Raw genomic sequence first — 14,567 nt, 5'->3', positions numbered from 1 at the left:
TACAAGGTAATTAAGTATTTTGTTTGGTCTGGTACAAGGTATGTATATCGAAATATAATCTTACAAAGTTCGAATAATAAATAATCTAATATTGTGCGCTTAGTTAAATATTAAGCTTATAAATCTTCCCAAAAAAACTACACTTATAAAATTCAAGAAATATAATTGAAGCTTGTTACAGTTTATTGTCTCTATAAATTAGTAGTATTATTTATCAAAAGGTCCATTGTTTATTCTTGTTGCTTCTTCATTCTTCATCTATCATACATAAATTTGCCACGTGTATTTCGAATTAAGAGTGATAAGTTATGCAAATCTATCTATTCTATTATATAAAAATTAAATTTCTGCACTTAATGATGATGAAATTTATATGGCATGTTTTTAAAATAGAGTGTTTCTTAATTTATTTTTTTTAACTCATTAAATACAAATTATTACGATAAACTAACTATATCAACTAATTAATTTGATTAGATATTTAAATATCATATAATTTATTATAATTTATATCAATTTGATTTAGTAGTATTTCTTAATTTATTTATTTTAATATTTTGTTAGTATTTTTTAATTTATTTCTTTTAATTTATTAAACCAAATTTATTGTGTGTACTAATTATTTAATTTGATTAATTTTTTTCTCTTTAAAGTTGCAAAAAAAAACTGATGCAGAAGTGCAAACATGAATAAAAATACAGAGTTATCATTTGAATTATAATTTATATATAATATATAAAAACATTAATATAATTATACTTTATTATAATTTTTTCTCTCCTTACTTTTCTTTCCATCCAAGCAAAATAAATTTTTTTCTCTATTTTTTTTCTATTCATTTTTTTTCATCTAAACAACACACACAAAAATATATTTTTCTTTCTATTTTATTTCTTCTCATTTTCTTTTTTTCCATTTTCTTTCTTTTTATTTTCCATCTTATATCCAAACAATAGCTTAGTGTTTATCCATTTATCTTCTATTAATATTGTTATGACAAGGATATATGTGACTTTATAAAAATAATATAATCTAAACTTTGATTATCTGAGAATTTATTGAGTGGTTAAAATAGCTCCACGTCATGAACCAATGAATGCTAGCAATAGGGATGATCACAAAAAAAGCCAAAACGGGTATTTGCAGGGATTATTCGCGTTTTGGGGCTAGATGAGGACTCGTGAAATCCTCACGACCTGCCACGCAAAAATGGATGGGGACTAGAGGTGGCAAATAATGACCCAAAATCTATAGGGCTAGCCCGCATAATCCGCCAAAAAAAGCGGGTTGGGCTGAAAATTTGAGACCGCCAAACTTAAAAAGCCTGCCTATCCCGCACTTCCTAATCCATGAGATTTGGCGGACTTCGGCAGGGCAGAGACAGAGCGGGGCAGGCTTTTCTGCAGGACCAGGCTTTTATTTTGTCAGGGTCATTTTTTTACAAATTTTTATGATGTTATTGATTAACAAGAGGATGAAGATGATAATTGAAGACGTTCTAAGTTATATTTTGGATTATGTTTTATGTTTGATTGATTATAAACTTGAAGATGTTTAATTATATATTTTGGATAATACTTATTTTGTTTTGGACAATGTTGGTTTTATTATTTTGTTTCAAAAAATTTGGTTTATAATTATACTTATTACATATTTATAATTATAAAAACTTTAATGTGTGTGAATTTAAAAATTATATTTTTTATGTTTTTAGAAATTATAAATTTATTGAAATTGTTGTGAAAGTATATATATTGTTTAATATTTAATGGTTTATAAAAAAAAAAGGAGAGCCCGCCAACCTGCTAGCCTACCATTAGGCGGGGCGAGAGAGAAATTCAGGACCGCCTTACTAGGCCGGGCAGGGCGAGACAACCCACTAGATGGCGGGTTTTTGTCGAGATAAGGTGGACTTTCCCATTTGTCACCCTCTAATAGGGACATAGACATAAGTACCTGTCCCATAGAACTTATTAAATATACGCGAATATAAAATTATTAATTTATTCTAATATATATATATATAAATTCATTTCTTGAATTTAGTAACCCTAATTTTTGTCTCCAATTTGAATACTTCCGTTTTCTTTCAAACACATTATCAGCCTCAGTCCTCTCTCTCTCTAACTCACTTTCTCTACCTCTCAAGCCCGTCACTATGTCGCTCAGTATCGTCCTAAAAATTTATGTTATGTTATTATGTTGGAATATGTTTTTATATTTTCTCCTTTTAAAATGTTATTTTTCATAACGAATATGTTATAAATTTTGTTGAATTATATTGAATTGATTATTCTATGATTATTATATTATGTCTTTTTGTATTTTTTTTTTCAAAAATTTTTAAAGAATATTTGTAGATACTCAAGGAGATCTGTGATCCCTAAGGGATTTATCAGTAATTAAACAGAAACTTGCAATAACGGAGAAGGAATATGGGTATTTTTTTAAAATAGGAGTGAGGGATGGGAAGGGGGCTTCTCACACTCCCGTGAATATTCATTACCATATCTAACTAGCAACGAAGATCCAATCTGAGCCGATTTAAGAGGGGACGCGTGGACTTCATCTGCATTGAGCCTTTAAGGTAATGAACCTAAGTCGGATTTGGGACACTAACAATAAATTTTAGTTGATCTTGCTTGCATTGAGGTCTTACTAGGTCCAAATATATCTTGGATTGATATTTTGAATCATTATTATAGTAAATACTATATTATTTAATATTATAACACTTAATATACGTAAAAATTGGATATATTTATAAGATATTTTTTTAATTCAAATTAAAAAATTAATTATCTCTTTTTTAGTTTTAAATATTAATTTTTAATGTAACAAAAAAGTGAAAATAACAATAATCACTCACATAATTAAAATAGATATTCTCAATATATACATGACACTTTATTAAGGATTATTATACATGATATATAATGTTTTTTCTTTTCTGTAATAACTATTTATATAATTTATTGAACAATTTTTTTATCTTAATATTTAATAAATTTAACATACAAAATAATTAACTTAAGTCATCATCTAAGACAATAAGTATAATAGTACAATACTTATTTATTTATTAGTAGTAAAAAACTATTTAAATAATATAAATTGATATTTTGTTACTATAAAAATAATAATAAAGGTTATTAATAAGTTAATTATATAATTAAAAAATTATGAAGAATTTCTTAAATAATAATAAAAAATAAAATCACTATTTTCATATATTACAAAGTTTATGAAAAAATATTTTGGATAATAAATCAATCCTCAATAGATTATACATTAGTTCTATAAAAAAAATCAATACATTGGATATTATTATTACGTACTAATATAATATATTATTGATTATTAAGTTTTTAATTAATTTTTAACTCAATTTTTGGTAATTAAAATTTAAATGATTGAAATTATTAAATGTTGAATATTTTACTTCTAACCAATTTATTTTTTATTAAAATTAAAAAAAGATGAATTATTAATCAATTCTAAATTTAAATTTAAATTTAAGTAAGAAAATAAAAAAATATTTTAAATTTTATCTCACTAATCAGAATTAATTTCAAGATAAAAAATTACTTTATATATCATATATATTGTAGGATAGTATGGTCATTTGCTATTTTTTAATGGTAAATATTGTCAAATAAAATGGTGTAAAAAATTAGAAGAAAATATATTTACAAGTTTTGAAAATATTAATTTATTTTTTAATAGAATAAATTCTATATTGAATAACAAAAGTTGTTATTGGTTTCTCTTCACACTAACTAATATTCAACGGTGGTGTTTTGGTACACCATGTTACCAAAAAATATTAATCAATTTAATAACTTTTGTAGTGATATAAGTTTATGAATTTAAAAATTTAAAACTTATTTAATAAAATGTGAAGTTTTAACAAGTAACAATGTTGATGATATTGTTTTGACTTCAAGAATAAATATGATACCAACAAACAAAATTGTCTCATATAAATTTTAACAAAAACAAAAGTTCATAAGTATTGCTATTAATAAAAAATTAATCTATTTTAAAGATAAAGACAATTTTTTTTCTACGGAATTCCTAACTCGGCAAATCGATGACTAATCTACCACATATTGATGCTCTATTTATTAAAGGTCTATCGCTAACTAATGGATTGTTATACACACAATGCGAGATTCGAACTCCAAATACTTGCTTAAGCAGACAAATAAGATGACCATTCAATCAATCCAAATTAATTAAAACAAATATTAATTACTTTTAATATTTTTAAGTAGTAAAATATTTATAATAATAATTACTATAAATATTTTTTATTTAAATTTTAATAAAAAAATTTATATAATTTCCATACAAAATATAAGAACATACATTAATAATATTTAAGTAATGGATATATTATATTTATTGATAATGTTAGAAAAAAAATTAACTAAAATTTTTTTATTTAATATCCATTAATTATCGTAACAATTAATGAATATTAAATAAGATAAATTATGGGTATTTTTTCTTACGGGCCTGCTACACATACAAGCATACAAGCAACCAAGTTGGCCCAGCCCAAACACGAATCACGCGCATGAAAGAGAGATAAGATGCCGCGTCCAAATCACGCGCTCAGCATTCGAACGGTTACGTATGGGAGACTCTTCCACTTCTTCCACTTCTTCCATTTCTCAAGGCACTTTCAAAACAACGAAACCCTCTCATTTTCGAGCGAAAATCAACTTTCAAAATATAGAAATCGTAGTTCGAAAACTGCATCAAAACACCATCAACCTCTCTGTGAAGAATCTGAAGAAAAAACAAACCAAGAATACTCAACGTAAGTCCATTAAAATACTGTATATTTTACTTTTCTTCTACGTCGTTCTGCTAGGGTTTACTATTACTGTTGCTTCTTTGTTATACGTCGTTCTTCTAAGTTATACGTCGTTCTTCTAAATTCTACGTCGTTCTACATTGTTATTCTAAGTTCTCCTGCTATTTTTGTTGATTTTTGGGGGTTTATTCCGTAGATTCGGGGGTGTAAACTGCTTAACCTTGTAATGTGGCTTTATATTGAAGCATGGCTGAGTGATATCTGTCTGATATCTATATGGATGTATCTGAATAATATCTATGGGTGTATCTCACTGTAATCAATGGGTGTATCTTGTTTGACATTGTTGGGTGTATCTGAATAATATCTATGGGTGTATCTCACTATTATGAATGGGTGTATCTTGCGAATATCTTTGGCTGTATCTGACTCATATATATGGGTGTATCTTACTGTTATCAATGGGTGTATCTTAATTGTTATCAATGGGTGTATCTGAGTCATATATATATGGGTGTATATTACTGATATCTTTGGGTGTATTTTTAGTTTAAGAGAAAATGGCAGCAAGAAACCAAACCAAAGACCTGAAATGTGCCACACATCTCCTGAATGATAAGTTCAGAAACATGACTGAGGAGAAGAAGGCAATTGTGAGGGATCTTGGATTCGGTGGGTTGATGCACATCCCACCACTGAGGGTGGATCACCAACTCTTAAGGGAGCTGGCAAAAAACTTCAAACTTAGAGAGAACAAACTGAAGACAGGATATGGTTCTTTCCATATAACCCCAAAAAAAATAGGTGATGCACTTGACATCAATGCAACAGGTAATTAGCTCAAAATTATAGATGTATATTAAGTTGTTGCTTGGGTGTATATTAACCTGATGCTTGGGTGTATTTGAACCGACTTGGATGATTTGTTGTCTTCCTTTTTGTAGGAGATCTATTTCCTGAGAAAGTTGACTATAAGAAACTTTCTGATGATGACAAAATAATTTATAGAAGATTCCAGGGTAAGACCCTCAAAAGTCTTACCGATGAAATGATGGAAATCGGCGTTGGCAACGAAGAGGAACGCCTGATGTTCAAGAGGATATTCATCCTCTACATACAGATGGCGTTCCTTTTGCCAACGACGATAAACAAAATATCGCCCGTGCACCTGGTCCCGATTTTTAAGATGGACGGCATAGAGGAGAGAAACTGGGGGGGGCATATTTTGACCTTCATGATCAGGGGCATAACAGACTACCAGGAGAAGAAGAAGAAGGCAATCAATGGCTGCCTCTTCGCCCTGATGATAATCTACTTTCACCTTTCAAAAAACAAATGCAAGAACAGGGTTCAAAGACCACCAAAGCCATGGATTGCCAACTGGACTAAGGAGCAGTTGGTGAAAAGAATGAATGAAGAGAGAGAGGAAATTTTGGTGAGTAATCATAATAAGTTGGTGTACTTTATTTACCTGAATGGTGCTAACTAAAATATCTCATGTTTCAGGGGATTCTGAATTTGGCAGAGACAAAAGAAAAAATGAGAAAAAAAGAAAAAAAAAACAAAAAGAAGAAGAAATAAAAAAAACAAAAAAAAGGAAGGCGAGCTCAACATCGTCTTCGGAGACAGAAACTACCGACAGTGACACTTCTACCTCTGAGTCTGAGGCTCAAGAAGACTCGGAGGATTCGGGAATTAAACACCCCGGCAAAAAGGGGAAAAAGTAAGCAGAGTGTGTTTTTGTTGGGTGTATGTAGCTTATTAAGCAGAGTGTGTTTCGTTTGCTGTTTTGGGTGTATATTGTATATTTAGTTGGGTGTGTCTCGTGAATCCAATTGGGTGTATTTTTAGTATGTTCTAAATGACAATTGTTTGCCTTGCAGAATGGACTCAAGAAAAAGAAAGCAGAGGGAAGAGGAGTCAGATTCTGATTCAGAATCTGAATCTGAACCAAGTGATGAGTAATGTCCTGAAATTATTACTCCTCTCTTTTGGCTTCTTTATAAAGATTTCGTGTATTAACTGAAGTGTCTATTATTAACTTATAGGAGCGAAGAATCATCGCCTGCGGAGAAGGAGAAGAAAAAGAAAGAAACAAAAACAACACCAAAAGAGTAAGCACTTCTTTCATTAATATTCTGTGATAAAATTAATTTTTTATTTCTGATCGGTACTGTTTTTTTTTCCACCCAGAACACCACAAAAAAAGAAAAAAGTAGTTGTGGAGGATTCACCTCCTGAAGAAGATCAATACTTTGACGGGTACAGTACCTCGTAAGCTATACTACGGTCTATCATTGTAATTATTTTTGTTAACGTCTTATTTTATGAATGTAGTGAGAGATATGAAATATCGAGTGACGAACTCGATGAATGGCTAGGGGAAAACGTTCATAAATCTGCTGCAGAGGGGTATGTCTTGCTGGGCTGTGTATTTCAGATTTTGGTGTCTTTTGTTTGCTAATAATTGTATCTTGTTTAGCAGGAACAACCAGGCTGACCTGCGATCGACAGAAGGTCGCTATGTGTCCTCTGAAACGTAAGAAGCTTTATTATTTAATAAAATCTTGTTTACTAAGTTGGATGTATCTTGTTTACTAAGTTGGATGTATATTTCGTTTGAATAACATGAAATCTGTTTAGACTACCGGTTGTGAACTTGGGAAGTGATGATCCTTCCTCTCAAGGACGCACAGAACAGAGTAGTGTAAACCAGCCGTCTCAGAGCATGTAATTTCTCTTTCAAATAACCGTTACTTTTGTTCTTCTAATAACTTCTACTTCTAATTCTGTATGTATTTTTTTTAGAAAAAAAAGCTCTTTATTATTTTATTCAAGAAAAAAAAGGCAGCAAAAAAAAGTAAAAACTGCAATTATGTAAGTTCTCAAAAAACAAAGCCCGTCTTCTTTTTGAATTGTTCGGGTGTATTTGTTGAACTTCTTTGGGTGTATTTTAGGTTGACTCCGGATGATTCGAATGTGATGGTTGTTAGGGAACAAACGCCGTCGGAAGCGCTTGCAATGTGAGTTATCCAAGAATATTTCAACCTTATAACCTTATTATTTTCAAATACGTTGTTAACCTTTCATTTTTATTCTTGTTTAGAGTCCCGATCCAGTTTTTTGTGCCGCCATCCCAGCAAACAACCACTGACGCAGATTCCGAACCAACCCCTATGCTACAGATTGAAGGGGCTAGAGAAACGTAAGAAAATAGTATTTGGTGTATATTTGTTTAGGGTTTGGGTGTATATTTGCTAATAGCTTGGGTGTATACTCTTCCTGATCGATTTTTTGTAACTGTGCAGCACTCCTGAAACCCCCAACCAACATCAAGAAACAACACCCAAGCTTCCCCCAGCTCCAACAAAAATGTAAGTTAATTAGACTAGAATCAATCTTTGCTTGTCATCCGTATATTCTTACTCTTATTCTTATACATAATGATGCAGTCATCCAGACGCCGAGGAAGCTGTTGCCCTGTTGATGATGGCACGGACAGCAAGCTATGTTCCTAAAACAGATCCGGGGATGCCATCATTCAGCCTCGGATTGACAGATTCAAGCCAGGAGGGGGCGTCAACGCAGGAGAATGAAAGGGAAAAATCTCCAGAAACTGCAACTATGCTAGAACAATTGGACAGTTTGGTCCAAAAGTTAGCAAGCAGTGCGTCAAAGGGAAAAGACGAAAGTCCACAAATTCGGACGGAGACTGGGGGAGAAAGTTCTGCTAAGTTTGAAACCCCGGGGGGAATAAATCAAATTCCGGATGATATGAAAGAAAAGTGCTACATCTGGGGGACGAGACTGAAGGAAGATGCAAAGGGCGATACTAACGAGTTTGAGGAGATATGCACTCTGACTGGCCAAGGAGAATACATTTTGATGAGAACGCACCTAGCATCCCTCTAGGCAAACAGTGATATAGAATCTCAGGTAATTTTAGACTAACATTAATGTTTTTACACCAAAGTCAACTGCAATGTTTATTAATTTAAAATTGATTTCTAGGTTGTATCTGCCATCTGCCTCATCCTAAACCAGAAAAAGGAAAAGAGGTTTCATGCACAAATATACTGTCTCCCCCCCGATATTGTAGTAAGTGTTACTTCTATGAACTTTGGGTGTATTTTATGATTTGGTTTGGGTGTATTTTTTAGCTTAGATTGGGTGTAAGTTGTTTATTTTCATGTTTTCATTTCTTGTATTGCAATTCTTGCAGAGCATGGCACTTTCGGATCACCCAAGGGGGGAATTCATATCTCCGAAAACGAACAGAGAATTCAGGGTGGAAGCCTACCCCAGTTTCATTCCCTTCATAGATAGAAGAAAATTAAGTTCGCATCCATATGTAAGTTTTTGTTTCGTAAATTTGTTAGTACGCTTATTTACCTATATGCCAAATAAAATAACAGACTGTTGAAATATGGCAATCCTTCAGATTTTTGCTCCTGTTTGCCACTCGGGACATTGGTGGTTATGGCTAATAAATACAAGAACGCGGAAATGTCAAATACTTGACCCGCTACACAAAAAAGCTCCAAGCCCTGAGAGAAAGGAAATTAATAAATTCACTGTAAGTTCCCTCTGTCTTCTTTACTTTAATAGATAGGTCTATTTTGAAATTTGAGTTGGGTGTATATTCCATATTAAGTTGGGTGTGTCTTGTCAATTGATTCGGGTGTATTACTGACTTGTTTTGGTATTTAAGGGATATGTATTTTCAAGATTGATAGCATATGCCGACGGGAAACCTCTCGAGAAAGGCGAGAAGGAGAAGGAAATTAAAGCGCCATATGTTAAAATTTCAGGCCAAAAAACAAGGTATAGATTTGTGACTCTGAACCTTAAACTTTCCTAAATGAGATTTGTAATTTATTTTCTTCGTTTTCAGCTATGACTGCGCTATTTACGTAATGAAGTGGCTTGAGTTAATAGAGCCGGAAAACATTAAAAAGGGGAAGTATGAATGGGATAATTGGACACAGGTAACTATCTTTAGAACTATATAACTCTGTATTACTTATCTGAATTAATATTTCTGTTTAAACATAACATACTTTTTAATTGTAGGAGGAGGTGGACCACTATAGAGTGGAGTATGCTTCCCGGATACTATTCAGTGAGTTGAATAGACAGAGAGATCGGGCAATTAGAGAGAGTAGTGCTATAAGACTGTCGAAGCCATCCTCTGTATTATTGAGTCCGTTTTGTCAGATTAATTCTGCTGATATAGAAACTGGGTAGTTTGTAAATTGAACAAATGATGTAAATGTTTGCCATTCATCAACAACTTCTATTCCATGTATATTTTTTCCCATAGTTAAACTATCTGTGCTGATAAACTGTCTGTGATGTATTCAAAAACTGTATTACAGGTGGTAAAACATAAAGCAAAAAATCAAAGCATACGCATATTATAAATTGTTACACCCAACGCTAGTCTAATAATACACCCGAGATTGAGTAAAAATATACACCCAATTGTCTGTGCTGTATTCAAAATGAATGAATTACATCTACTAAAATATGAAAAAAAAACATCAACTGAAATATACGCCCATAACCTGTGAATTTTTACAGCTTTTGTTCTATATGTATCTATATATGTGTCTATATGTAAATTGTCTATTAACAAAAATACACCCAAAGGTAACAGGGATTTTACACCCATACTCCCTATAACTATACACCCAAAGAGTTATCCCCTGCTGCTGGTACCCTGAACTGATAATTTAAAACTTGTCCCTGGTATTGGCTGCTACTTGAATGCGCCGCTGATGCAGCATCAAACAGGTTTATCTGAATATAACACTCACGCATTAGCTAAACAATTAACTAGAAAAATAAACTCAATCGCCACAGATTTAAAGAACATTACATTTACCTCGCTTAAAACTTTTGTCTTCTTCTTCTTTGTGGCATTTGCAATCTGTTTCTCCAGCTTTGAACCTAGCCTGTTTTTTGGACGTCCTCTTGTTCGAATCCTTGGCGGGCTTTGAAGCTCGTTAACGGATTCCAAGTTGGCGTCTTCGTGGGATAAAGAAGATGTCCCCTTCCTTTTGGCTTTTACTGCTTCCATCTCGGCCATGACGTTATCGTACGCACGGTGCAGAATTGCAGTCAGCTCCTCCGATTCGGAGGCAAATTCGCAAATATTTTGCGAACGAAAAACCAGTTGGTCAAATCTCTTGCTTCTTGGCTCAATTAGTGGCTCGTCGTGGCTGCTCTTGATGTATGTGTGTCGCCTCTTTACCTTCTTGCTCCATCGTTCCAGTATGTACCTAGGGGACACTTGGCTTACTTGTTCGAAGCTTAACACGCTTAGTGCGTGACGGCACAGTATCCCTCTCGACTCGAATAATAAGCATTGGCATTTTACCTCGGCTGCAAATGAGTCGTAGGTAACCGCGAACTTGTCCAATATTGAGCTAGAAACTTGTTCTCCGACTTCGTATACTGAATAGCCTAGAGCAGAATTCTTTAATCTGGTGATGCAATTCGCCTTTCCTCTGAATTGGGCTTGGACTTCCCTAAACTTTGCTTGGGTGTACGCATCTTGAAACTGAGTTTCGATGGAGGATTTGGTTGCACATGGTATGACCGTATGAAAATCTGCAGCATCTGATTCTCTCTCTGCTTGCTCCCTGCTTCCGAGGCAATTATCGTACTGTTTGACGAACTGAATGAGCGAGCTGTTACGGGTGATGTACTTGTTAAAAAATGAATGCATGCTCTCGCTCCTTTGTGTGCTTCTCATCCCTGCCCAGAAGTGGTGGTCCAGATAGATAGGAACCCATATGTGACGGTCTTCGTACAGATCTGCATAATACACCCAAACACACACAGTAAAATACACCCGAGAGATCGTACAATTTACACCTCTGCTGCAGAATTTAAAAACACATTACCTGAGAGCCACTTGTTGTCCGCAAGACCAAAATTCACCAGAAAATCGTTCCAATTCCTATCGAATGAGTCTTTGCTGTGAGAGTTCCAAACAACATGGCTCATTTGTTGTTCGATATCGGCGTGTCCCTTGTACCCGTTTAGTTTGCTTGGAATCTTCTTCATGATGTGCCAAATACACCAGCGGTGAACTGTTGTTGGCATACAGGCCTCTAAAGCCCTTTTCATTGATGCGCACTGATCGGTGAGAAACCCTTTCGGAGCGTTTCCTCCCATGCAACGAAGCCAGCATTGAAATAACCATTTGAATGATTCAATTTCTTCGTTCTTCATCAAAGAGCATCCGAGAAGTGTTGACTGACCGTGGTGATTCACCCCGACAAAAGAACCACAGACCAAATTATACCTGAAACGAATTACCATGGTCCAGAATGCAAAATCATTAGGTACACCCCAACAAATGCTTAGAATACACCCAATGACACAGCCAATATACACCTCTGCTGCGGATTAGTAAAAATAAATTAATTTAGCATCATAAAAAGGGACAGCTTGTTACCTGTTTGTATTGTAGGTGGTGTCGAATGAAATGACGTCTCCGAAATACTCACAGGCGGCTCTGCTTCTTGCGTCGGCCCAAAAGGCCAGCTTAATCGATTGATCCTCCTCGAGTTCGAGCTCAAAAAAGAAATTCGGATTCTTCTCTTTCATCCTTAACAAATATTTCCCGAATTCCTTTGCATCTTCTTGTTCGGAAACATTCCGCACTTCCTTGGTAATGTAATTCCTCACGTCCTTTTCGATGAAATTTAACTCGCGGTGACCCCCGGCAGCCGCAACAAATGATTGGTAGGTTTTGCTAGGTCTGATACCGGCCTCGTCGTTATTCTCTATCGTACGACGAATGGACATGCTTAGTTCCCTGTGCTGTTTGAGCATCTCTGCTTTGCTTGGACAGCAGGGGTGTGAATGATCCAGCACAACCTTTGAAATGATCCAAGCACCGACATCCTTCAATGTGTGTATATAAATTCTTGCAGGACAGTTTAAACCGGCTGTCGGATTGGTCTTCTCGGTTGGAGATATTTTAGATTTCCATTTTCCCTCTCTGCTACATGTAATCAGTTGATTCTTAATCTCGTTTCCCTTCCTATTTGTGCACCGAACTCTTGTAGAGAAACCTGCAGCCTTGGCGTAGTTCCTGTAAAATTTTCCGGCATCTTCAAGGGTCGTAAAGGTCATTCCGACCTTCGGAACAAGCTCGTCATCAACAACAGAGAGAGGCTGCACAATAAACCGTGTCAGAACTGTGAATACACCCATAGATATGATACAAATACACCCAATCATGTTTTATATGATACACCCGAACCGAAACAACTCAACTACAGAATGACCTTTAAAGCCATAAACTGTCAATACACAGACTGCAGAATACACCATGTCAAAAACTAAAAACACACACAATCATGTCTGATATAATACACCTGAACAACAACAACTCAATTAAAAATAACAAAAAACCAGTAAAGTGTATATACACCCACACTTATAGCTAAAATACACCCAAAGAAGAAATTGATCTACACCCGAGCGTCTGCTATAAATTCCAGGTAATTAAACAATGTTCAGCAATTTTTAAACTACACAATGCTATACAAATGACTGTAAATCAAACCTCAGGAACTTCGTTAGATTCAAATTCATAATCCACATCGCCTGGATTCAGCGCAGAATCTGAGCTTGAAGGATCTATTATCTTCAAAACGAGTTCGAACTTTGATTTCAGAAAACAACAAATCAAGAGAGAAAACGAAGCTCGAGTTGCAGAGAGAGAAAAAGAGAACGTAAACGAAGAACATACCAGTGAGAAAAGAAGAGGAAAAGATCGATGGAGAAGAATGAGGAAAAACGCGCGAGAAGAAGAACAACCAAATCTCAAAATAACGAAAACGAAGAAGGAAACAAATATTTTAAATTTGGAAGTTAGATATACGCGGCATATTATATAGCGCGTGTAATCAACGTAGCTGGAGGAGCGAGTATTTTAAATTTATTATTTAATAAACTTGTAAAGCATACAAACCCTAATGGCTTGTATGCAGAGCTTTTCCGTTTTTCTTTAAGTGATTTGATTATCACATATTTTCGATATTTATATACAGTGTTATGCAATGCGCGCTTTGTAGAAAATTCATTTTCTGCCTACTTCCACAAATCACAGTACATGTTTATATAAAAATACTGTATATATTAAAATTAATTATTAATAATTTTTTCACTATTCTTATTGAATATTTTTTATTGTTTTCTTTTTCTCTCATCATGACCATCACAATCTTTCTTCTGCACATTCTTTTATTTCTGCTTACACAACAAATTCAAAGATATGCATTCAATTCTATTCACTCCCTTTTATTTTATTACTTTTTTCAATAGCTTTGACGGTAAATTCAAACATTATAATATAAATATGCAACTGAACTTTTTTATTAGAACCGCAGTTTTCTTTTCTAATTTATTATCATATGATAACTTAGTTACTTCATTAGAAAATGAAAACTCAAGTCTCAGCTCCAACTCACCGAATATTGAATTCCACATACTATATAAGTTATCGAAAAAATAAACAAATAAAATTGGATTAAATTTAAACTATATTTTGTGTGAGGAAACAGAATTGTTGATTCTAGTTTTGTTCTTCATGAAAATCATGTATAAAATTCTCTTTAACATGGATTTCTAAGTTGATTATATTATAGTATAAATTTATGTTTAAATTTATATTTTTAAATTTAATTATTACTTTAAATATTTGATTATAAATAGAGTT

At 33.5% G+C, this 14,567-nt stretch overlaps 1 protein-coding gene across 1 annotated transcript; it reads right to left on the bottom strand.

The window, feature by feature from the left end:
- Positions 1-10,368: 10,368 nt before the first annotated feature.
- Positions 10,369-13,177, bottom strand: LOC140174264 (protein FAR-RED IMPAIRED RESPONSE 1-like). The gene is made up of 6 exons (XM_072198655.1): positions 13,132-13,177; positions 12,294-12,624; positions 11,737-12,140; positions 11,430-11,647; positions 10,547-10,627; positions 10,369-10,392 (listed from the first exon to the last, which is right to left on the bottom strand). Exons 1-6 carry the CDS (start codon positions 13,175-13,177, stop codon positions 10,369-10,371), a joined length of 1,104 nt encoding a protein of 367 aa, XP_072054756.1.
- Positions 13,178-14,567: the final 1,390 nt, after the last annotated feature.

This window comes from Arachis hypogaea, chromosome 7 (genome assembly GCF_003086295.3).
Source record: "Arachis hypogaea cultivar Tifrunner chromosome 7, arahy.Tifrunner.gnm2.J5K5, whole genome shotgun sequence".
In the NCBI taxonomy this organism is placed as follows: domain Eukaryota; kingdom Viridiplantae; phylum Streptophyta; class Magnoliopsida; order Fabales; family Fabaceae; genus Arachis; species Arachis hypogaea.
Note: the sequence above shows the minus strand (reverse complement) of the source record. Positions and strands in the feature narration are given on the sequence as shown.